Source organism: Triticum aestivum, chromosome 3D, assembly GCF_018294505.1.
Source record: "Triticum aestivum cultivar Chinese Spring chromosome 3D, IWGSC CS RefSeq v2.1, whole genome shotgun sequence".
Lineage (NCBI taxonomy): Eukaryota > Viridiplantae > Streptophyta > Magnoliopsida > Poales > Poaceae > Triticum > Triticum aestivum.
The window spans coordinates 268,711,054-268,736,811 of record NC_057802.1 but is presented as its reverse complement, the minus strand read 5'-3'; the positions used below and the strand labels follow the sequence as shown (position 1 = coordinate 268,736,811).

The 25,758-nt window shown below is 49.7% G+C and overlaps 1 protein-coding gene across 5 annotated transcripts in view; it reads left to right on the top strand.

Moving 5' to 3' along the window:
• The first annotated feature begins 2,035 nt into the window (after window positions 1–2,035).
• The window catches only part of LOC123078369 (metal transporter Nramp4), a 37,772-nt gene continuing 14,049 nt past the window's right edge, over window positions 2,036–25,758 (top strand). The window contains exons 1-7 of one of the 5 annotated variants that reach the window (XR_006437388.1): window positions 2,036–2,448; window positions 2,821–2,899; window positions 3,104–3,144; window positions 3,230–3,308; window positions 3,399–3,503; window positions 24,616–24,725; window positions 25,248–25,429. Coding sequence is in view for 4 of the 5 variants with exons in the window: in XM_044500858.1 (XP_044356793.1) it covers window positions 2,278–2,448; window positions 2,821–2,899; window positions 3,104–3,144; window positions 3,230–3,308; window positions 3,399–3,503; window positions 24,616–24,725; window positions 25,248–25,429 (767 nt within the window). In the remaining variant the exon portion in view is untranslated. Of the gene's footprint in view, window positions 2,449–2,820; window positions 2,900–3,103; window positions 3,145–3,229; window positions 3,309–3,398; window positions 3,504–7,982; window positions 11,519–11,812; window positions 11,922–24,615; window positions 24,726–25,247; window positions 25,430–25,758 lie in introns of those variants that run through there. The other 4 variants (XM_044500858.1, XM_044500856.1, XM_044500859.1 and 1 more) reach the window with 4 other exon arrangements.

Sequence of the window (25,758 nt, the reverse complement as noted above, 5' to 3'; positions counted from 1 at the left end):
TTATTAAGAGCCATTGGATAAATATGGGATAGTTCATCGGTGTTGCTGCTACCAGATCTTCCTCTTCTTCTGCTTCTGCTGCTGCTTCTGCTACTGCTGCTGCTGCTTCTTTTTCTTCCATCTTCTTCAAGTCCTGCACTGACCTCTGTTAAGCCACGTTGCCTCTATCCAGTCCAACCTTTTGTTCTTCCAAGGGTCATTGTCAAATGCCTCCACACCATGACCGAAGCTAACAACATCGTCAGGCTCGACCTCTTCCTCCTCATGCACGTGTTCATCAAAGCCCTACTGGAGAACCCAGTTATGCAGAATGCAACAAGCAAGAACAAGCTTAACCTGAGTGGAGTATGGGTGGAATGGCTTCTGATCCAGGATCTTAAACCTATTCTTCAGAGCTCCAAATGCCCTCTCAACAGTTACTCTAAGGCTCGAGTGTCTGAGATTAAACAACTCCTGTGCAGTCCTAGGATAGTTCCTACCAGAGAACTTGTTGAGATGGTACCTGGTTTTCCTGAAAGGTGGAAGAATACCCGGCCGACATGCATAGCCAGCATCTCCAAGGTAGAATTTGCCGCCGGGGATGTTGATCCCATCAGGTCGACTCATGCTGTCACCGAGAATGTTAGCATCATGCGCTGACCCCTCCCAGCCAGCCAGCACATATGTGAACTTCAGATCAAAGTCAACAACAGCAAGCACATTCTGGCTTGTGTAGTGCTTCCTCCCCCTGTATGCTGCAGACTGTGACCTAGGAACTTTGGCAGTGACATGAGTACCATCTATTGCCCCAATGCAATCCTGAAAATGGCATCACAAGCCTATGTTAGTGCTCAACATGAACAATACAAGCATATCAAGCCATGAAAAGTGTATATTGTCAATGCTCACCTTGAAGTATGGATACCATCTTGGGCTTCCGCGAATCTTGGGTGGAGTCTGACCAGATGGTCTCCTGATCATCTCTCCTCTAAGCTCCCCAATAGCAAAAAGCACCTGCTTGAAGTACCTAGAGATGGTCTCCATTGATCTCCTGAACGTGTTGTGAATGACCCTGAACCTCTGGTTGTGGCCAACAATATGGAGGAACATGGCCACTTGCTCTTCGACACTGGTGTTGATGCTATCTTGTAGCAGCCCCTGCTCCTGAAGGTCTCGACAAGCCTGGCAAATGGTGCTCTTTTTATTCAAAGCATCCACAGAGCCTCGACGTCATTGCAGTTGTAGATGTAGTTCAGATTTTGGATCCTCTCCTGTTCTCGGACAAACAATGGACCATAGCGGATCAAAGGTCTCCCAGCACGACGAACAGCTCTCTGTTGCATGAACATGGCCCATGCCTGAATCACACTAATCAATGTTGCTGCCTGAATTATCAGCCTCATCCGTGCGTCCATAACCTAGTCGACATCGACGGTTCGTTCAGTGGGAAATCGATCCTACACCTAGCCTAAAGACCTAACCACCGAGCTAACAAAAGGGGGAGGGGGTGCTGCTTACCGGCATCGGAGACGAGGACGACGTAGGGGAGCCATGGCACAGACTAAGGTCGACCAGACGGTGACCAACAGCAAGGGGAGCACCAGATTCGCCGCAAACGCCGCCGCCTCTTCCGCCGCCGCTGCCGCCTCTAGCGCAGATCTGAAATCGCAGCCGCCACCGGTGGTGAGACAGTAGGGAAGAAAGGAGGGTAGTGACTATGGGTGAGCGAGTGAAAGGGGGTGAGGTTAGATTTGGCGCCGGGATGGCGCGCCAGATTTCCATCTACCGCCATCCCCCTCGCCCTCGCGTCGCACCCGCCCGTACGACCTCGCGCCGCGCTCAGCCTGGCTCGTGAGAAACTGCTCATCCGAGCGTTTCCAGCGAGCCGGGCCTGGACTGCTTTAAAAAACGTGCGATACAGGCCCAACAGTGAATCCAGGCAACCAAACAGACCTCCTTCTTCCCGCGCGGGTCTAGTTGGGTTCGATGCGGGCAACCAAATACGCCCTAGATGAATTAAGGGGCGTATGTCCGAAACAACAGCGATCACGGCATTATTATTATACTAGAATAGAGGAGCTGCCTGCCCGAGAGACGACTTTGATCTTAGACGCGTGCTCACCGAATCCATCCATATCGCATTATATATGTACATCTTTGTGTAAACAAAACGGAGAGTTGACCTTGAGTGCAGCTTGCATCTTGGATTGGAATGGATACAAAGCCAGCCTCGATGAGAAAAGTCAAAGTCAAGCCTATGTTAGCACACGGAGTGCATCCCAGAAGGCGAGAAGAGAAATGGAAGAGAGGGGAAGCATCGGAAGGGACGGAGGGCAGCAGCAGGACGGGAATGGGAGGGCCGTGGCCATCGCCGACGGCGACGTGATAGAGATGGAGGCAGCGGCAGCGTCGACGGTCGCTTCTTCTGGGCAACAAGGCGATGATGCGGCCGGCGGCGTCCACGTCCAGGTAGTGTTTGCTCCTCATCGCTCCCCTATGCGGTTTCTCTGACGGATACTTAGTGATTTTCTTTAGTTATTATCTGATGGATAATTTCTTTGGATTTGTAATGTTTTTCTTGCTGGCAGAGGCGCGCTAATTAGTGATCAATTAGTTCTCTGACGGATAGTTTCTGCTCATCTTTGTGTAGTCTCATTTGACGATAGGCAGAAGGCCTTCGGTTCTGCGAATTTGAGTCGTTAGTTTTTTTATAGCTTTCGCCCCGTTTTATATATAAAGCAACGCCCAGGTGGAATTGAATTTTGTGGAATTGAATTTAGACGTTAGTGATGCAGTACACAAAATAAACTAAACTTTGCGTTCACTTGTACTATTGAGCAGGGGCCTAGGTGGAAGAGATTTCTAGCATACGTTGGACCAGGATTTCTCATCTCCATGGCTTACCTGGATCCTAGCAACTGTAAGCCCAACCAGCCTTGTCTCCTTCCATCGTCTCTCCACTGGACTTTAAAATGTTCTCATGTTTATGCCAACTTATCTTGCTAAAAAGATGATGAACAGATGTAATTCATCGCCACTAAACAATATGAAAACACTACTGTATATTTTCTTTCCAATGTTTGTTTATTGCATTCTGACAGTTTAAACTTTGCAAAACCAACAGTGCAAACTGATTTGCAGGCTGGATACAGTCACAGATATGAGGTATAAATAAATTATCCAAAATGTTAAAACTATTTCACCCGTCGTGCTGGAATAACTGGGGCCTGAACATTGTAATTTCTTTCAGTTATTATGGGTACTCTTATTCGGGTTCATCTTCGTGTTGATTATACAGTCGTTGGCAGCGAAGCTTGGCATCGTTACAGGTGAGATAATCAATGTGCTCTTGATGCAAAATTATACTGTTTTGTATTTAGTATGAAGCTTAGCATATGTCTTCACATAATCTACTTTAGGAAGGCACCTCGCGGAGCTGTGTATGAGTGAATACCCCAAGCCTGTCAGGTACGGCCTATGGTTTTTCGCCGAGCTAGGTGTGATTGCTGCCACTATACCCGGAGGTATTGAATTTAGTGTTCCTAGTTTTTCCTTCTGTTTTTTAACTTGTAAAATTATATTTACTTACTGCCCCCTCATTTTCAGTTTATTAAGCTCATCGGTTTATGTTGACTTATAGGAGTAATTGTTAGGTGATAGTTCGAAAGCGATATTCCCCCTTTTGCATTCAATCCACACGGTAGGTACTCACGTGAAAGGGATAGGTAAACTATAGCATAAGGGCAACTCTAACCGACCCTAATAAAGGAGGATCCGGCCGAGTAAACCCTTACTGGAGTATTTTTACTCCACTAAGTTTTGGCCGGACCTAACCGATCCCCTATATATATAACGGAGTACATTTTTGTTTTTTCTAAACTTATGCAATTCTAGTATACATTGCAACTACATATTAGCACACGTATAGAAACTGAATGTTCAACCAAATCACGAATATAGTTTACAAACCAAATGCAAAGTTTACAAACCGAATTATTCAAATTTAAACACGTCGAATGGTCCAAATGTACTCCCTCCGTCCCAAAATTCTTGTCTTAGATTTGTCTAAATACGGATGTATCAAGTCATGTTTTAGTATTAGATACATCCATATCTAGACAAATCTAAGACAAGAATTTTGGGACGGAGGGAGTAGCAAATAACATGTGACAGAACAACTAGGAAGCGCTATGACATTGCCATTGATGTTCAATAAGATCATCTTGGAGCTGAGCATGAACTTGTCGGTTCTCGATCTTGCGATGCTCTTCAAGGAATGTCAGGATCCTATTTGGATCATACTCTGGCTCAATCGGAGTCCCGTTGGTGATGTACCGAAAGTTCTCAGGCATCTCCCTCTCGTCTTCGATGATCATGTTATGCAATATGATGCAACAAGTCATGATCTACCATAGAACCTTGAAGCTCAGTACTTGGCAGGGCCACGAACAATTGCAAAGCGCTTCTGGAGCACACCTAAGGCTCTCTCCACATCTTTCCTAGCAGACTCTTGACATTGGGTAAAGTGAATATTTTTGTTACCTTTTGGACGCGGAATTGTTTTGACTAATGCAGCCCATGGTGGATAGATGCTATCCGCAAGGTAGTAATCCATCGAGTAGTTGTGCCCATTGACCGAGTAGTTGCAAGCAGGAGCATCTCCTGTAATAAGCCTACAAAACAGTGGTGATCTTGACAGCACATTCAAGTCATTGTGAGAGCCAGACAAACCAAAGAATGAATGCCATATCCAAAGATCCTTCGATGCAACTGCCTCAAGAATGATCGTTGGATCGTTGCAGTGGCCTTTGTACTGACCCTTCCACCATGTAGGACAATTTTTCCATGTCCAGTGCATACAGTCAAGTGATCCAAGCATCCTTGGCCATCCTCTTGCTTCACTCTCGGTCATCAGCCTCTGGGTGTCTTCCTCGGTGGGTGCTCTCAAGTACTCGGGTCCAAAAACATCGATCACTGCTTTAGTGAACCTTCAAACAGCCTCCAAGATTGTGTCTTCAGCAATGCGGACATAGTCGTCAACGGCATCGGCTGAACACCCATATGCCAAGACTCGAACAACCGCAATGCACTTCATCAGAGGACTTGCACTCATCTCTCCACTTGCATTTCTCAGGAGCTTGAACCAGTCATCATACTTCTCAATGGCTTCTGCAATCGTCAGAAAAAGACTTGTGTGCGTCCGAAAGCGCCGACGAAAGTACTTCCCTAGATAGGTTGGCTTCGAAGTAAAATAGTCTCTCATGATCTTGGCATGACCCTCTGCTCTATCACGGTTGATGTGCATGCGGCCAAACCGTGATCCTCTCCTAGGGCGCCGAATATCATCATTGAAAATCATGCCTAAAAGGGTTTTAAAGTCTTCATCGTCTTCTTCCTCTTCGGATGACGACGAGTCTTCGAAGACCATCTCCCTCAACCTCTTCATCTACAATTCAAACGGCTAGGTTCAATCCAAATGGCTTGGTTAAAAAATAAATGAGCAAAAAAACTCACCTAGGCAATTCGTTTTACACTTGCGGTGCGGTGGTGATGCACTGGCCAGCCGCCGTCATTTCGAACAAACCGGTGGGTGGCGAAGCGTGAAAATGACCTGCAGCGGCGCGGAAGCAAGGCCGGGAGCGGCGCCCGCCAAAGAGGAAGAAAAAATGAATCAATCCGACGAATCGGTTATGGCGACGGCGGCGGCGTTTCACCTGATTCCGGCGACGGTGGACGAACGGGCTGGGTTTCGGGCAGAAAGGCGGCAAGGGCCAAGGGAGGCAACGCGATAGCGGCGGGGGCCGGCGAAGAGGTAGTGGTGAGGGAGAGGCCCGAGAGTTATGTTCTGTGCGGTAGCGGCGGAGTAAAATAGGGGTGGGATAGGCGCCGGAGTATAATTTATCCTCTGCTAACGGTTATTGGGGATCGGCTAGGTGCGCGTTAGAGGAGAAAAGCCGAAATTATCCTCCTCTAACGCCGGATAGGGGATCGGTTGGAGTTGCCCTAAGTAGAAAATTTGAATCATGTTACTAGAGAAATCGTGCAGCTTTAGACCCATTGTATTACTGCTAGACGAGCAAGGTAGCAGAAGAATAAGGAGGAAATGCGTTGGAGCACCCGGGTGCACACACCCCTATATGAAAATGCATTAAAAAAGATTAGGAAATTTCAAAGAATTCTAAATTGTTGGGATATGAAACATGAGTGCCCATGGTACACCTGTGTTCATTTTCGTGGGGAATGGGTGCCCGTGGTATCCGCGGCACAGGAATTATGGTCGGACATACGTTACATCTAGTTTCTTTTCCATGCATACGAATTTTTTGTCTTTTTTCCTAATATGTCTTTTAATTCTATATTCATATAGGGTTGTGTGGCACTCGAGAGCCACAAATCCTCTTCCAAGAATCAGGGTACTACTGTAGTAGGACTATGAAATATGGCGTGTAGTCCATTTGGTCCGGCGGCGGCATCCACCGTCCCCGACACCATATGCTAGCGATGGATTCAGCTCAGCTCAGACTACCTTGCGCTCTTCTCGAAATAGGCTCGCCCCGCTTTGTAGATAAAGCAAACATCCCAATACATAGTGACAAAGCAGCACGTACGGCTGGCTAGGGCAACAACAAAATCATGCCCAAAGAAAGCATAAAAGGAATAAGAAAAAAGCCACCTAGTGGCAGTAGGCATATCGGCACTATGGAGAAGCGAGCCATCGCGTGGTAGTCAGCGCGCATCCAGCATGAGCCCAAGACAGACATGGTCCCGCTATCTAGTGAGCGGGTGCCAATGCTGCAAAAAAGCAAGGAATTAGAAGAACTAGTCAGAGGCCTGCCGTTGAAAGACCCGCTCAATCACCATTTTATTACGCGTCATCCATAAAGTCCATGACATCGCTGCAAATATAAGCTAGGATAGGCGGCATTTTTGCCCGGCCTGGTTAGCCCCGGCTTCAAGAAACTCCCCAAGGTCTAGGGCCTCGCAATCAGGCCCAGAGCCTCGCGGGCGAAACTCTAGAGGACACGTGCTGCAGTGCACGAGAGCAGGATGTGGTACCCGGTCTTCGGGACGCCACACAAGGGGCATAAGCAATTGCCCGGCCAGTGCCGCTTAAGCACCTCCGTCCCAGAGGGCAGGCGGTCTCACAACAGTTGCCACGCAAAGATCTTGATCTTTAGGGGCAACGGGGCCTTCCACAGAGGCTTAGTCCATGTAAGAATGGGCGCACGGCATAAAGCCCGGTAGGCCGAGCTCACAGAGAATACCCCGAAAGGGGAAATACTCTAGGACACGGTATCCGGATAATCTGGTAGCACTGGCGGGAGGGTAGCCCGCAATCTAGCCGACTCTACAGTCTCTGCCTGCCCAAAAGTGTGTCGGAACACGATGTTCCAATGTCCATTCTAGACGGCCAAGGAAACCAAGGGCAACAGATCCATCCAGGCACCATACTGACAGCTCACTGTCAAGTTCTTGGCAGAATCGATGTTGGACCGTCATATGCCTGGCGTGGTCTCTCCGCAACCAACTACTTGCCATGTAACTCACGGCGTCAACGTCGTGCTAGAACCCACAACGCTAATTCCGCACGAGTCTGGCCACCACCTGCACAACACGGGCGAGAACAAATGTTTTCCAAGACACGTTTGTATCACTCGATCCAGATGAACTCAAGCCAAGGCCGATGATGATCACCGAGTTGATCTCCCTCTGGCGCCGACTCCCTGCCAGCCGACGGAATCCAAGCCCACCAGCCGGTGCCACACGCAGAACTTGTCGAGAGGCTAAAATATGTGGCATTCCTCCGCCATACAAAACATGGCCCCGAGCACGTCCGCGATGAGGATGAATAGTGGTGCCCCCTGCGGTGACCCGAGGGCTCAACCCTAGCCACCGGGCACCCTCTCCCTCTTCTCTAGCCCCTCGCCTCCGCAGGCAGCAGTCGTCGGGCTAAGACCGCGTGGCGCTGGCGGCGTGCGGGCGGGGGGGGGGGGAGGCTTCTCTCACTTTCGCTTGGTTTGGCGGCACGCGGGCCACGAGAACTAGCGTAGGCCAGGCCGGCATGGCGCGTGGTGGCTGCGGGGCTGAGCTGTGACGGGTCTGGCAGGTGCGATGGCTCGCACGTGCCGCATGGGGTCTCCTCTCCGCGGGCGTGTGGGGGCGGGCGGGCTACGCGTGGTGTGTGCAGATCTGAGGCGACGACCTCAGTCGGTGAGCGCGCCTCCCTCCCGGTGGCGGGTGGCCGACGCGGATGCTGGGGGCCGCCCTCCTTGGCTGTTCGAGCAACAAGATGGCGGCGGACGTGGGGCTCGATGATGTGGTTTCCCCGGTGGCCCTATGCATTGATCCGAAGACGGTGTCCTTTGCTCTAGTTCCACACTTGCCCCGCCAGCCCAAGATGACAACGACTTCCGGGTGCTGTTGTTGCTGCAGGGTGGGGCGATGGGGGGCTCTGGATTTGGATTGTGGGTATCTCCTGGCTGGCGATGGTGGCCACGATGTCGGCAATGCTTTGGGCATTGCTACCCTTCCTGAAGGTGCGTTGTGATCCTCCCCTTGCCCTCGACCTCCATGGCCCGGGTGAAAGCCCAAAATCTCCTGTGTCGGTACTAAAACCGACAGACCTCGGGGTAGGGGGTCCCGAGCTGTGGATCTCGGATCTATGGATAACAGGGGACGAAGGAGACCGTATTTACCCAGGTTTAGGCCCTCTCGAAGAGGTAATACCCTACGTCCTGCTTGATTATATTGATGATGATGTATCGAGTACAGGCGTGATCTACCTCGAGATTGTAAGTAATGTTCTAACCCTAAGGCTAGGTGGTTGCAATTGTGATCCTCCCCCTACGGACAAGACCTCCCAGTTTATATAGACACTGGGGGGGTACCTAGGATTACACATGGTCGGTTGTCAATCTAGGGTTACATGCGCCGCCGAGCCGATGCAAGTCTTGGAGTACACTTCAAGTCTTTGGTAGAATCCTTCTTCATTATGCTGAGGTATGAGGCTTTTGGAGTCCTTCTAGAGAAATGGTGGGCCCCATGGACTGTGGGTCGACTAGGTCGGTACCCCCTAGTCCAGGACACCGTCAGTAGCCCCCGAACCGATCTTCAATGCCAAGGGCAACATCAGACACGTGACTTCGGCTCCAGAGTCTTCGGCTTGACAGGTTAATTCCTTCAAATAATTTCGGTATGAGATCCTCTCCCGCCAACAGGCTCTAACCAGATTAATTCCCAAAGGGAACAATTCTTCAACCATGTGTTAGCCAATCCCCCTAGCATCCGAGGACGCGAGCTAACTTAGCCTCGAAGGCCATCCACCTAGGTGTGAATGGTGCCCGTAGCTTGACAACTTTTCCCGAAGCGTCACTTCTTATACCAAAGTGGGTCGGTAACTCCTTGCTCGATTCGCGGCCCGAGGCGGTTTTTCATTGGCACGTCTTATCAAAACAGAGATCGTGCTCGTATTTTGGGGATATCATCAAGATTTTGTTTCACCCCACGCGCATAATGGCGTTTCTGTATTGAGGCGTTGCGATTTTAACGGCGTAGTAAGGGGACTCTTGGCCTTTCACAGGCCTATAAGAGTGAAAAGGGAGCCCTTGACAATCCACGCTTCCGTTCCTCCCTTGCCTACTGCCTCCTGAGCTCCAGCGCCCAGATCCAATCCTCAATCCACTCGCCTCTCTCATGTCCAAAGCTTCCCTTTCCGGCCATGGCCGACGCCACCTTGAAGGGGCACCGGGCTGGCTCCATCGTCATGGAGGGCACCATCCTGGAGCTGCGGAGTGTGGGGTACATCCCCGCCAACGTTGCGACCCGGCCATCGGAGAAGGACCAGCGAGCACCCACCCCAAGCCGTGGGAGAGGGTCATTTTCGTTCCCCACCTCATCAGAGGTATGGGGTTCCCGCTGCACCCCTTTGTGCATGGGATCCTCTACTATTATGGGCTGGATTTCCACCATCTGGCGCCAAACTCCATCCTCCACCTCGCATCCTTCTTAATCGTTTGCGAGGCCTTCCTCCGCGTCGAGCCCTACTTTGGGCCGTGGCTGAAAACCTTCGGCATTAAGCTGAAGTCCAGTGGCCGGCGAACCTTTGTCGAAACCATCAGGAGTGGTAACGTGACTGGTTCTACGTCACCGAGCCAGTCGCCGGCGGTAAGGCCGAAGTCCCAGCCTTCTTGGCTGACCCTTCGAGGAGGCTGGTTTCTTGGAAGAGGAAGGGTATCGACTGGGGCAACTTCGACGACGTGACCTTGCTGCAGCAGAAGATCCAGTTTCTGGCAGACAAGAAGATCAAGCTGACGTCATGCTCCATCGCTGCATCTTGCCACTCCAACTTCGGTGAGTCCGATGTGGGTTCACAAGTCCGCAGACAAGCCGCTCGTGAAGTATTTTTTTCCGCACATCCCTGTCTGGGATGTGGACGGCGCTTTTCAAGCCGTCCAAACACGATTTCCCCATAGAGGGGAGGGACTGCGGCTTCGACGCCGCGCACGACGCCAACGAGGTAATTTCTACCATAGGGCCTTATATTCTCGTCTTGTATTTTGTGGATGTATCTTGATCGAACTTTTTGAACTTCTCCTCCCTTCACAGACAGCAAATGCTGTGCCCGACGTCACTGCCAGAGGAGGCGAGAACTCCCCATCTCACGGCGTTCTTGGCCGAGGAGCAGTACGTGGTTCCGGCCAAGGAGCCGAAGCAGCCAAAGGGGAAGGCCAGTAGGCGCCTCCGAGGCACTTCGGGGCCTGGTCCGAGGACACCCATGTCTCCTCCACCCACGAGGAGGAGACGGAAGACGAAGAAGAGGAGGCGGTCTCTCCGAAGAGGAAGAGAACGGCGTCCGAGGACCTCATTGAGGAGGCACACACCAATCCCATAGGAAACTGTGCACGGCCTCGGGCGCGCCGGTCGGTCAACGACCCGAGCCCGCTCAGCTGACCCTCTCTGACACCTCGGAGGACCCCCTTGCCCAGCTGCGCAGAGCGAGGCCGGCACTGTTTATAGGTATTGTGTAAATGCCCGATTACTGATTAGTCTTTGGAGCTTGTCCGCCCTCTATGGAAGAGAGTGGGTCCGTGGAGCGTCCCATTCCCCCCTCTGCCCCTGACGGGCTGGGGGAAGCGACGTTGCGCCCAACCCCCACCGTTGACAACACGGGGGTGGGCGCCGGCGGTTCATTGGCCGAGGTCCAGACCTCGGTAGCCGAAGACCACGGGGAGGAAGTCCCCGTGGTTATAGAAGACGAGGTGGGCCGAGGTGGATCCTCGGCCTAGATCACTCTGGAGCTGCCAAAGCAGCCCAAGGTTACCGTCCTTGACACCACGGCGGGTGGAACCAAAGTGCTTAGCCTTCCCCTCCTACTTCAAAGTAGGTCGTGATGGGGTGGCCTGAGGAGATGGAGGTCGCCGTGGCAAGCTCCTCCATCCTAGAAGAGCAACGTGCTCTGATTGGCGCGGCGCTGGGGAGCTTCCGGTCCGTGGAGGCTGGAATGCAAGAGGCCTTCAAGGGTCTTCTTACAGCTTTCGAGGTATGTTTGCCACACTTCCGATTCACCTTCTTGTATATATATTCAATTTCGCGTTAGCCTTCTTCAGGCGCAGCTAAAAAAACTCCTGTCCGAAGACAATGCGATAGCTTATAGCGTAGCTACCAGTAGCCCCCGAGCCCTAAGTTGGTTATAAAGAACTGACTTGGGGTCATCTTGTTGTATGCGTGAAGTTGGCCGCTTAATAGCCCCCGACAACTCTGGTTGGCTTGATATAAAGTTATCAAAGGATCGAAATCGAGCTTGGATGGCTAATTATTTCAATCATATGCGCAGGCCTCTACTTCGGCTCCGAGCTCTGTCTCCGAGGAATTGGCGGAGATGAAGCTGAAGCGGTCCGAAGAGGACCTCGATCTGATGCAAAAGCAGATCGAAAGTGCCCAAGGTAACCGAAGTTTACAATACGAAATAATGTATCTTTCATCGTTGTTTGAGCTTTAGTTGTAATCTCGGGCCTATATGATAACAACTGCCACCACGGAGCTTGAGTCCCTCAAGGCCGAGCTACAAAGAGCTCGGCAAGAAGCCGAGCAGTAGAAGGCTGCGGCGGCCAAGGCCAACAAAGAGCTGGCCGAAGAAAGGGTGGCCTGCGGCAAGGACCAGGCCTGGGTCACCGAGGTCGAGGACAGCCTGAAGGGCGTCTACTTGGAACGGGACGCCCTCCAGGAGGACAAGAAGAAAGCGGTTGTTGATTTCGAGAAGCTGATATTGACGCACGCCGAGGTCCAGTCCCAAGCCCGGGCCGACCGTGAGGTGCTTCAGCAAGTGAGGCAAATCGCCGCCGGTAAGCCGTACTTGCTGCAGTGTGTTTTTGGTCGCAATGGGTCCATCGAGCTGACTCAACTCTGGCAATTTGTAGAGGCCTTCGCAGATCTGCCTCGAAGTGCATTGGACGCCGACCGTCACTACGCCACCCAAGATGGGCATATGCCACGGAGAGGGCGTTCTGGCAGCAATTCCAGGCGCCGTCGCATTCGCCACTGATCAATGATCAAATGAAGCAGTTGATGCAGCTCTATCGCATGGCGAAAACGGCCATGGAGGACCTTTGTGTTCATCTGTGGCCTGTGGAGCCGCTGCCAACCAGTTTCTTCGGCCTGTTGGCCCGACCTTAAGACATCGGACCCCGAGCTCTTTGTTGGAAATGATCCGCGTGCCTGGAAGGTGCCCAAATGGCGTACGCCTCCGTGAAGACCCACTACCCTCGCATTGACGCGAGGCTGGTGGCTTCGGGGCCGCCGGAGGGGAAGACTCAGACGTCGGAGGAGTTTTTGGCTGAAATGATGGAAGGCACGCGGATAACCGAGCCACGCTGTGGCCAGAACACTTTGTATTTTTAGCTTGTACTTTGGAATGCCGAAGTTTTAATGATGTAAAGGGAACAAGCTTTTGGGTTAAGTTTAAATGAGTTCGGCTTTAAGTTCCGATGTGCTCTATATATCATTTTTTTACTCCTGTTTGACTGGTTGATACTGAAAATGGCCAGTCGTCGGCTTCCACCCCCTTTGTATAGAGTATAAGGGGTGTTTCCATAGCAATTTTACCCTTAGCCAATGTCTCGGTTCCCTCGGGTGGTTTATGCATATGGAAACTAGGCAATCGGACTATGATGGCTTTATAATTTTCACTTAGTCATAGGAGTTGGACTGTGGGAGCTAGTTACTAGCCCCCGGTACATGAGGTGTTCGGCCGTAGCCGAGGTCTAAACCGCCACACATCTCGGCTATTTTTGAGAAAAAGCCCCTCGTTTGACACGGAAGATCTCAAAAACGATCTTATGTTGGACACTGTCATCGGATCGCCGGTAAGTTCAGACGTACCAGGACAGTCAGTTTTCAGCTTTCTCCACTGAGGCGCTTTACCATCCAATCTGGAAGCACAATCGCAGTGGTTCTCCCTTTAGACTCTTAGTCGAACAAAGCGGAACATAAGAGGTAAACACAGAAGCCGGGCAACCCTACTATTGACCAATGATGGTTCGGAACTAATTCATATAATGCAACATCCGAGACGCCGAATAAACTGTCCGGACTTTTATGTAAGCGTGGGATTAAATCCGAGCCCCCGGTCGATAGCCAGGTATACTATTAAGGAGTGTGTTTCGCGAGAGTTTATCTTTGGCTCCGAGGCAAGAAAGAAAAGAGAATAGCACCAGTATATGCATAACGATCGTCAATGGTCTGTTTTCTTTTTGATTTATGGGGTCAAGCTGTACATGCCGAGCTGTATCAAAGAAAACTTTGAAAGATACATTGTGAGAAGAAGGAAAAGGGGAGGAACTGAACAGGTCCGGTCGTCGGGTTTAATGTCCCCGGTCGTTCTTTGTTGCACGTCTGCGCCTCTGTGCTGTTTACCAGTGTGTCCCCGTCTAAGCCGAGGTTGTTGTGCCTTGCCTGCTAACTCACGTATCCTGTGCTTGATGCATCTGGGGATCGGTCCCTTTGAAGAGGTGGCGGCCAGCGTGTTGGTTTAAGCCATACTGCTCTTGTTGGGCCTTTGACAGTGCCTTGCCGGAGTGTTCGGATGGGTGTCGCCTGGTTGAACCAAGCGGCGCGCTCGGTGTGTTGTGCTCCTCGGCCACCCATGGAATTTTTAGTGTGAAGTTGTGTACTCTAGGTACGTAGTCTTCGATGATAAGGGCAGGGGCGAGGAGCGCGTAGCCCTATTTAGGGTCAGTGCTGGCTTGTCCGAGGATGGGGTTGATGCCGCGGCAGCGCTTGGAGGAGCTAGATGCACCCTTTCTTAGCGCAGCGCGAGCAGCCTCTTCGGACGCCTGTACCTCGGCCCGGTCTGCTCCTCTATCCGGAGTGAGCGTTCTGTGTTACCATTTACTGTGATAACACCATTTGGTCCGGGCATCTTTAGCTTCAAACATGCATAGTGTGGGACCGCATTAAAGCGTGCGAACACAGTTTGTCCGAGAAGGGCGTGGTAGCCGTTGTGAAAGGGGACGATGTCGAAGATCAAGTCTTCACTTCGGAAGTTATCGGAGGAGCCGAAGACTACTTCCAATGTGATCGTGCCTGAGCAGCGTGCTTCGACGCCGGGTATAACACCCTTGAATGTGGTAGAACTGGGTTTGATCCTTGAAGGGTCGATTCCAATTTTCCTGATCGTGTCAGAATAGATCAGGTTGAGGCTACTGCCTCCGTCCATGAGGACGCGTGTCAGGTGGAACCCGTCAACGATGGGATCCAAGACCAGAGCCACCGACCCTCCATGACGGATACTGGTCGGGTGGTCGTGTTTGTCGAAGGTGATCGGGCAAACCGACCATGGGTTGTACTTCGATGCCACTGGCTCTAAGGCGTAAACGTCCCAAAGTGCATGCTTTCTCTCCTTAGGTATGTGAGTGACGTAGATCATGTTCACGTCCGAGGTAAGTCATTGCTTCTGATGCGTAGTCCAATACGTCGGTTAAGTCATCAACGGTGGCGACTAGATGGGTGGTGGGTGGGATGTAAATATCCCTGTCGTCGGCTTTAAGTCCGAGCTTGTCATAAACCGAGGTTTGGTCATCCGAGATTGACATCCTCTGAATGCGATCCGGCATCCCATTGAGATGAGAAAGATCCTCAGGATTCATGACCTAGCACAAGGCCGGGCAGATCCAAAGTGAGGTTTGCGGGTCAACCAAGGTACCTTCGAGACATTGGCCGAGCCGAACTGACTCTGGGCCGACAACATGTGATAGGAGCAAGTAATCCAAGATTTGGATGCAACGCACAAGGTATATATGTCATGAGGCATGGATCGGTGAAAATGACAAGTCAAAGCAAGATCTCTAACAGGTGCGCAATCAAATGGTCCAAGATGACCAATAAGTCTCATGGTGAAAGCAACATAAGTAGTAGGATCCATAATATCCATGCTCATGGTTTGGGTGTTCTCAAAAGAGAAGGATATCACCTTGAAAGCATGTCCTTGTGCGTCCTTCACAATGCTGAAGCACAAGCAAGTGTGATGTAGAATCGTCGTGGTAGAAGGTGGTTTGCTCTCAAGAGCTCGAATGGTCAACTCACGTGAAGTGGAAGTCGACACCGAGTCCAAGTATCCTACACAAGCACACAACAAAAGAAAGAACGCATGCGCATGGTAGATAAACACATCATCCATCATGATGGTTCTCTTCTCTTGCACATAACCATTAGAAATACAAGTGCATGAATAATATGATGCAACAATGGCGATATTCATGGCACTAGGTATATGATGCAAAGAAGTAAGGCAAGCATGCTTCACAAGAAATATGTCAAAATCTCCAAAGATATGCGAGAATGCTATGGGGGCAATCTCATTAGCTAGACTAAAATCATTGTTGCACTCAATACATGGCAAATCATCTAGCATGAGAGAGGCAACACATGGAGATATATGACAAGAAGCAATAACAATCATGTGCAAAGCATGGCAATGGTTGTCATCAACCGTATGAAATGAGCAAGTATGAATCATTGGTGATGCAACAAAGTCAAGCATAGAAATCATGTTGTGCAAACTAGTGGAGTGAAGATGCAACACACTAGGGGAAATCATGGCAATCATGTCATGTGAGCAAATAGTAGGTATAGGTAATGCACATGACATATCGCAAGCACGAACACAAAGCAAGATCATAGTATCATCATAGGAATTGGTCATAAATGGAACATGGCAATAACAAATGATATCTCCACCAAGCTTGCAAATACACATACAAGTAGTAGAATCAATCATCATGTGTAATGCAAAGCATGTGTCACAAATGCATGGGAATTATCGTGACATGCAAAGTGAACATGGCAATATGGGCAAATGTTACATAATGGACAATAATCCATAACCATGTGAGGGCCATGTAGAAGAAATGCGCGAAAAGTCTTTGCGCGATGGGAACAGTGTGCAAGCCAATCCACGGGATCCCAAGTCATCGTTGCTCTCTAGAGGTCGTTTTGTCAACTCACGGGATTGTGAGGTTGACAAGTAAGCATGGGTACCTACACAACAAATACACAGACGAAAGAAATTGTGTGTGGTAAATGTACACATCATCCATCATGATGTGTATGTGCACGTGTGAGTTAGCACAAGATAAGCAATGCTCAAAGAAATTTGATGCCTGGTATAAGAACATGTCATCCATAATGAAAAAATAGTTGTTATGTATGACACGATGGGGATGCAGATTGAGCATACAAATATATGGCACATCAATATCATGTTCATTCATGGGGAGCATATTGTGCACATAATTATTGGGATCATGCAATGGATGGGAGTGATCAAAATCTCCAAACATGTATGAGGAAACTATGGGGGTCTCCTCATGAGCAATATCGGAAACATATGAAGAAAATGAACAACATCCAAAACAATGCATATCCGAAGCTAGGTGGTCATGGCATGGCATATGAGATAAATGATGCAAAGGGAGCATATCAATATCATCACAAGAAAAACAAATGCCAATAACCATGGGCTTGTCATCTATGCCATACGTGCAAATTGGGTTTATTTTAATGGCACATACATAGTTACTACGAAGAGATTGCAAATATGACATATTGTTGATCTCATGCATAGCATGTGACAAGTCAAGCGGATTGTCAAACATGATGTGACCTAAAGAATTATGACAAGAAATCCTATGCAACATGGCATCACAACTAATAGACTCCACATGGCAATCATCAAACTCATCATAAATGGGCAAATCATCGCATGGGGAAGTCGCACTAGCATGAAACATGGTAATAGGTTGATCAACATCATTCAAGCAATCAATGTCAGGATAGTCCACTAGTGGGACGAGACCAAATGTTACCTTGTTACCTTCACCTATGTTACCTTGTTCATTCCACTCATGTGGTGTAGGTGAGGTGGCAAAGACCAAATGATGGTCATCTACATCTTGATGGAACCATGTGGGGGGTGCATCATATTCCACCATGGTCATCGTCTTGTCCAAACGGAGGACGAAGTCCTCGAGGATCGGCGCGTCATCATATATGGGACCTAGCACCAAATGAGAAGACACAATAGAGGTAGAGGTCAAGTTGTTAGAAATGCAAATGGCCTCATAAGACCTATCAACTATCTCACTCTCTCTATGTGGTGGCTCACTCACTCCCTCAAAATAGGTGCACTGAAAGTCACATATGGTGGAGTCACTCATCTCACTCAAGTGGTGGGGGCTGTGGCTCTCCTCATATGGGAATTGGGCAACTCATCATATATGGGGCTAGTGGTGAAGTCACTCTGGCTCTCAATATAGTGGCTCATGTCACTCAAGTCGTCATACGTCGCCGTGGTCGAAGGGAAAATCCCGTGCTCAACCATCTTGTCACTGTCGCCATGGATGAAGGCCGAAGATGGCACATCATCACTCTCCTCCATGACCGAAGGGAAAATCCCATGCTCGATCATCTCATCACCGTCGCCGTGGATGAAGGCCAAAGATGGCACATCATCACTCTCGCCTCCAAAGATGGAAGCATCATCCTTGCTCATCACCATGTCGTTCGCCTCCAATGCTTGGTCCTCGAATGGCTCCGTAGTCGTAGTCGTCGGCGCACCATCTTGAAAAAGACTCGAAGTAGACTCGGCATCATCAATGCCACAAAGAGGGATGGTGATTAAGTTGAACTTGGGAGCGTCGTCTTGGAGCTCGTCGGGCTTGGACATCTTGGTGGTACCATCCTCATGCTCGATCTCATGGAGCTTGGTCGCCGAGAAGTGTGCTTGGGGTGGAGAAGCCTTGGCCTTCATGAGTTCTTGTTCCGCCTTGAGAGCACCAATGTAGTTGTCGTCGAGGGACTTGTAGTTCTCGAGGAAGATAGTCTTGGAGATGTCGTTATGCAATCCCATCATGAAGTGGAACTTCATCGAAATGGGGTCGTCCATGCCGGCTCGTTGCAAGGCATTCTTCATCTCCTTGAAGTACGCGTCGATGGACTTGGATCCTTGGATGGTGTTCTCCAATTGGCGTAGAAGTTGTTCCGTGTAGGTGGAAGGCACAAACTCTCGGCACATAGCTTTCTTCGTCTTGGGCCAACTCACGTCGAAGGTCTTCGAAGGTGTGTGAAGCTACCATGTCGACGCATAGTCATGGAAGTTACTTGTGGCGCACTTCACTTGGTCTTCGGAAGGGACTTGATGTAGTCGTCCATCTTGCGCTCCCACTCAAGATACTCCTCGGGGTCGTGAGTTCCATAGAAAGGAATCTTGTGGTCGGTGTCGAGGTCGTAGTAGCTCGTGGAAGTCGCGGACTTGAGCTTGGGGAGCTTCTCTTGAGCGTAGTCTTGAGGTGCTTGTTGGCGAAGATGCCGAATGTCCAAAGGCAAAGATGCCTTGAAGTTGGTTGGCGAAGATGCCAAGGTAGATGGTGAAGTTGTAGAGCGGTGGTTGGTGTTGAGCTCTTGACCTTCACGTTCTCGTCGGTGATTGTGTCGATGCCGATGTGACCTTGCCGGAGATGGTAGCTTGAAAGGATGTGCACTTGAGCATCTTCTCGAAGATGAGGAAGATCTCTTGTAGGACTTTATGAGGGCCTTGATCTCTTCCATTTGAGCATCCATCTTGGCGTCGAAGTTGTTGTTCATGGCACCAAACTCGTCGTTGTTGTTGTGGACCGAAGGAGGTGTGCAATGCCTATCCATCACAAGACTCGAGCAAATGTGAGTGGGAGAAAGAGAAGAACTAGACCGATGTACCTTACCCGATATTGAAGATGGATCGATGATCACTCAATAATGTATCAAGGAAATAGCACAATTGGTACCGGATCTTGTCAATTCTCACACCTACACAAGTAAGGCTTTTGGTGTAGCTTGGTGAGGATAGTGGCACAAAAATTTGATGCAAAATGTTAGCAAGAGTCAATAATGTTGAAAAAGGTTCACAAATTCACAAGTGCAACAAGTAGACCAATAGCAATGAATGGCACACGAAAACACACACGGATAGATAAGTGGGGTCGTGCAACCAAGGAACGAGCTCAAAATGTGGAATCCACGGAAAATGCCCTTGTTGCACAACTCTAGAGAGACGCTAGCACGATTGCACAATAGGCGGATACGAGACTTGTGCACAACCTACAAAGCAAAGATGCAACGACTTCTATCCCAAGTATGCTATATGTATGATGTTCCGGTGTCTCTCTCAATTTGATCCAAGATGATCGGATATGACAATCTTATATGCAATGTGGTATGATGCTATGGCTATTGCATACAAGCTCTTTGTTTTTCTCTTTTGCTTAAAAGCTTATTCTTTTTTCTTTTCTTTTTTGATATGGCCACAATGCGAAATGCACAAACCAAGATAGCAATTGTGTATATACACGAACAATCTTGTGACACAAGGGATGATATGATACCAAGATGATATGGTATGTATGCAATGGAAGGTGTAGATCGATGATCACTAATGTGCACAAGTAACGTTGTCGGCAATATTCAAATGTCTAGTCTCGATAGGCAAGTGACGCAAAATGGCTTAGGGGTTATCAATACTATGGCAAGAAGAATGTACAATGATGGGATACCACGATACCAAGATGATAAAGAGGTTACCGTTTTTGCTTATGGTTAGGGTGTCAAAATGGTGAAGTGGTCGTTGTTGATGACGAATCCGTGGCGATGATGAGAGGCGGTGCTCTTGATGCAGTACCGTTCCTAATTAGCAGAAACACCTTAGGAAACGGAAAAACAGCGAACTCAAAATCTCCAAAGGCAAATGTCAAATGGTTGTAGCGGAATGCGGTGGTGGTTTCGGAAGCTCAATGGGATTGCGGAAATGCAATGATGGGTTTTGGAGTACGCAACACGGAAGTGGAGGTTATGGTGGTGGACTATACACGGTGTCGGAGTTGAAGTCACCGTCCCTAAGTAGCTGAAACACCTTAGGTGACACAAACCACAACTCGGACAAGCTCAAACAAAATTGGGTTAAGTTGAGGTGTCGGAAGGGTATGGTGGGCAAGGTTATGCGAAAGTTATGGTGGAGGGTTGATGAAGAAGTAACCGTCCCTAAGTAGCCTAAACACCTTAGGAGACTCAAATCACTACACAAACAACCTCAAATGCTATGGGGAACAAAATGGGTTAGGTTGCGGAAGGCTATGGTGGTATTGCGGATGATATGGTGGAAGGCCTAGGCAAAGATGCCAAAGTTCCAAAATTTTGATGGAGTCAAAAGGTGTGAAACCAATGTGAGGACCTCGAGCACGTCGATAGCTTCAAAACGAGCCACAGAACACTCAAATCGGAGTTCGGAGCGAAAAGTTGTGATGAAAACGGTGAAGAGGGGCGATGCTGAAATTTTGGGGAAAGTTTCTGGTTAGGCCGGAAGTTTCGGGCTCCGGAAGTTCCGGGGTCGCGGGAAAAGTCTGGGGGAAGCTGGGGGATTTTGGGTAAACTCTATGTTTAGCCCGGAAGTTCCGGGGGTCGTGGAATTTCTTCCGGGACGAACCCTAAATTCCAGATCTAAGAACGGGGGCGGAAAACACCATTTCCGGGGGCAAAATTACAAAGATTTCATGGATGGAAATGGGGGAAAAGATGGAGAAGACTAGATCCACTTGAAACACAACGAATCCATGGATCAAAATCAACAAAACATCATCCAAACCAACAAATCACAAATATTTGGGGCTATTTTTGGTGGAGATTTTGGAATTTAGGACGAAATCAAGGAAAAGAAGGCTCGAAACGGAGGGGGAAGACTCCAAATTCGTGATCAACATGGCTCATGATACCAAGATGATGTAAGGTGGATACCTTAGAGCCCGATCTTTCATGAAATGAGGGGGATCCCGCGAAGAACACGAGGGGAAACACGAGGGGAACGAGAGGATACACTCAAAGCAACAAGAAACAATCACACATGTGCTAGATCCATGAACACAAAGGGAGATACAAGATCCAACGTTAACAAAGGATGATACAAACGGTAACTAGTTCATCTCCGTGAGGAGGCCTTGAATCCGCGAGGGATCTTCCCGTGATGGGTCTTGAATCCAAGCGTGGATCCTCTCCGTAGAGGCCGCGGTCTCTCGATCGAGAAGAACCACAAGGATGAGCAAAGCTCCATCTCTAAATGAGCTAAACCAATGCTAACCCTAGAATGGAGGAGGGGATGAGTATATATAGTAGTAGCCACGAAGGGGTAAGTGAGGGGCGAAAGGGTACATGGGCCTTGGCCGGAGTCTCTGCGCGCAGGTAGGCCGGAAGTTCCAGGGATGGCTGGAAGGTCCGGGCGAAGGTCCGGGCTATCTAGAGAGTAGGCACACTCTTGGACAGCTTCGGTGCGGCAGGGCCGGAAGTTCCGGGCTTTCCAGAAGCTTGTCCATGCTTCTTCTTCCTTCTCTTCCACGCTTCCCTCGTGGATGGTTTAGTTGTTCCTTGGCGCTTGCACTCCCCCTCGACATTCGTGAAGCTCCGACAACACCTATGCATGCACGATGGAGGGTCAAGTAGTATACCATCCTCGAAGGGGTCAGGTGAGCACGTGTAAAGGAGATGATTCACCTTTATGTATGTGAAGTAGATGTTGCACGTGTTACTTGCCGAATGAACTCTTGACATGGTGATGTCCGTAGGATGCTCCGCATCAATGTGATTGATGGAGATAAAGAGAGAAAGATAAAGAAAGAGAAAAGGTGGTCCGAGTGGGCCGCGTCCTATGTGACAGACTGACCGGGCATGTCGGTGAGTCCTCATATCCTCCCCATATGTATGGTCTGGATATGTGGGTTTATGGACAATCCCAGACATATGGGGACGAAGTGGGTGATCCAGTTGGTTCACATTTTTTTCTTCTCTCTTCTGTCTGGACAGTGACTGAACTGCCTGTTCGGATGTTTGAGGAGGCTTTGAGGGGACCGACTAACCGTGCACTCCCGCGGAGCTGATCTTCGAGAATGAATAGGTGGCGGCGACGCCCATGCTGAACATCCGGCAAAGGTAGAAGGGGCACCGCAATGTGCTGACGAAGCTGAGAGAGTAGACCGCGGAGCCTCGCAGGGTTGCCGCCTTGCATGACCATGGCAACACATTTTCATACCCATGCAGCACATCCCATTTGAACAAAGTGGCTCATCTAATACTAATAGATCATCAACCCTATGCGCCCCTCCCCTCCCCAACTGAGGCGCTCCTGCGGGCACCCCCAGGAGGCAACCCTAGCGCCGCCGCCCCCGTCTTCTCACCCCGCCCCCTCCCTCCCTGGTCGCCGCCGGTGGCGTTGCCGGCCAAAGGCCGTGTGGCGCAGGCGGAGGTGGGGCGGCTTCCTCCCGCACGCAGGTGACGGGCGTCGCGGGGCGCCCTCCCCTGCTCGGTGGCGCCGGGCGCCGGTCAACTGTTGCTTCGTCTCCCTCCTCCTTGCGTCCTGGTGGACTGCCAACGCCTCCCCCTCTCCTCCTCCCCCTCCACCTCGGCTGTGGGGGCTGGAGGGGGCCGAGGGCGTGCTGGCGGCGGATCTGGCAGCCCCTGCCCAGATTCGGTTGGTGGTGGCGGTTGCCGGCGGCAGGGGTGATCGGCGGCCCTTCCAAGGTGGTGGCTCTGCAGCTGGTGCTCGTTCTTCTCCGGTGGGGTGGCGGGGCACCGGCTGGACCTGGCCAGGGTGTGGAGACGCAGGTGGTGTGGTGGTCGTTGACCCTCCTCTGGCGGCCTTCTTCGGCGGCACGATGCGGTCGATCCGGTGGCCCTCGCCGGCGGACGGGTGTCTGCCTCTTCCTCGTGTGGTTCTGGTCGGAGGTCGTGGTAGGGCGTCAGGGTGACGCAAGGGAGGCTGCTGGAGTGAGGGTAGACCGACTACCTGTCACCGGCGCAGGGGTGCGCTGGTCCGGACGAGCTCCGGTCCCCCCTCCCCTTTTCTTGGCCTAGTGACTCCTTGCTGCTGACCGTTGTTCGGGGCGAGTCGATCACTGGCGGTTCCGATGGTGCTAGGGGTATGCCGGTCGACTCAAACCTCGTGCCTTTGATGGTCTCCAGAGGGTCTGGATGCAAGGCGGCGGCCTTGGTGGCGGGAGCTGCTGTCTCGTGGGCGTAGCTCGTGGCTCGGGCGCTGACAGGCTTGCTGCCATGGCCGCGTGGGCGGCATGGGGGCGGGCCTTCGACGATCTCGGTGGTGGTGCGGCCGGCACTCTCATGTAGGGCCGTACCTCGGGCGGAGGCGGAGGGTGGCGGCCGGGGTGAAAACCTTGTCTGGCTCGGAGCCAGACCGATGGCGGAGGCGTCCATGCGTCGTTCCCTTCTCCATCGCGGTGACCCTGCGTCCTTCGTGTTACTTTGGGTGAAAACCTAGATTCCCAGGATCGGGCGGTGGCGGCTCTTAAGTATCGTTTCTTTCTTGAAAGCATCGCTTTTGACTCCCTGGTTCGTCGAGTTGCGGCTTCGTCTCCTCGCGGTGACTCGTTCACGGTGGAGAGCTCTTTAGATCCTTAACTATGCTCTTCTGCCTACTTGTTGTTTGCTTTGGGGTGTTTGGAGTAGCGTTGCTGTTCGTCAGCTCCTTTGTATCTGCCTTGGGTGTGTGTGGTGTCGGGTGGTTTGCATCATGTATGTCGATCGTTGCTTTATATATAAGCGGGGGGAAAGCCTTTTTCGGTAATACTAATGGGTCTATACAGTAGAGATCCATTGCAAACGCAAAGCCCATTCTAATTTGGGTGTATTACAATCCAGTTCACCATCCAAATTATAGCCATATAAATCTGTAGCCCTACTTAAACAATTAAACTTATTTTAAAAAAAATTAAACAATTAAACTTTGATTTGTTTAACTTGAATTCTCTGATCCCCCCTCCCCCCCCCCCCCCCCCCCCGCGCGGCTGGTTCCCTAAGATGAATAGGGTGAGATTATAGTGGGTTCAAGGTCAGGTAAACATGTGTATACGTCAGTCCAAATTACCTATAATCCAACTTAGTTGTGTAAAATGACATAATTTCCGCACGTCATTAGTGTCCGTTTTTGTAGAGTTTAGGACGGGGATGGTGACTTTTGCTGGAGTACATAGTTGAAAAATTGAATGCTTTATCAGTTATTTTACTTTGATATATACTTAGGTCTTATTATTATTTTTCATTATGTTTATACAGTTCTTGGAACTGCTTTAGCATACAACATGGTGCTTGATCTTCCTTTCTGGGCTGGTGTACTGATTTGTGCAGCAACTGTTATACTGCTTCTCGGATTACAAAGCTATGGGGTAAGACATTTCATCCCGCTATAAAACAGAAGGGAAACATATTTTTGGAACTCGCAGTAACCAAAATCTCGTCCCTTTCATAAGTATAACAGTAATAACTGAGAAAGTTTTGCTGTGAGAAATCATCAGAGACCTTGATCTCTGTTTATACACAGCTGTACATGGAATAGATACAAAGGTTGTTAGGGCTACAAAGGATGTGCTAGATCCACTTTGGACTATTTAGCACCAGGAGCTGAAATTTCGTAGATGAGACACTTACGAGCTGGGATTTCCCATTAGCCTTTATATCATAGAAAAAAATAATAAATAATTTTTTTTTATGGTTATCTTCACTAATGGCCCACCCTGGCCCATTGTGCTAGATCCTTCACTGCTTGCAAGAGACTTCCTATGTAACAATACCTAAGATAGCAAAAAAAGAGAAAAAGAAAAAAAAAAGATAGCAAGAACACATTCATTGTTTCGTATATACAATGTTAATAAATGCAGTGATATTTATAAAGTCCCTTTTCTCTTAAGGTCCGGAAATTGGAGTTCATGATTGCAGTGTTTATGCTCATCATGGCCTCTTGCTTCTTTATAGAGCTGAGCCATGTCAATCCTCCAATGAATGAGTTAATTGAAGGGTTATTTATCCCAAGACTTAAAGGACATTATGCTATCTCCGATGCAGTCGCACTGATCAGTGCCCTTGTTGTACCGTAAGTATGGGACATTTTTGTTGCTTCGTTGGTCATCAACATGAACACTGTATTCTTATGGAAATATAAATAAGAACATGTATTTGCAATATTTATTCCTGATAGACATTCTATGTTTGCGAATTGCATGCTGATAATAAATTAAGGGCACGTGAGAAACTAGTCGATTTGGTATTTATGGTTACAAATAAACTATTCAGTTGTACATTATTGTTTACCGAAAAAGGCTTTCGCCCCGCTTTATAAATAAAGCAAACCGCCAAGAGCACACATACACGGACTAGTCCAGAACACACACACCCAAGTCACACAACAAGAAGTACAAAGGT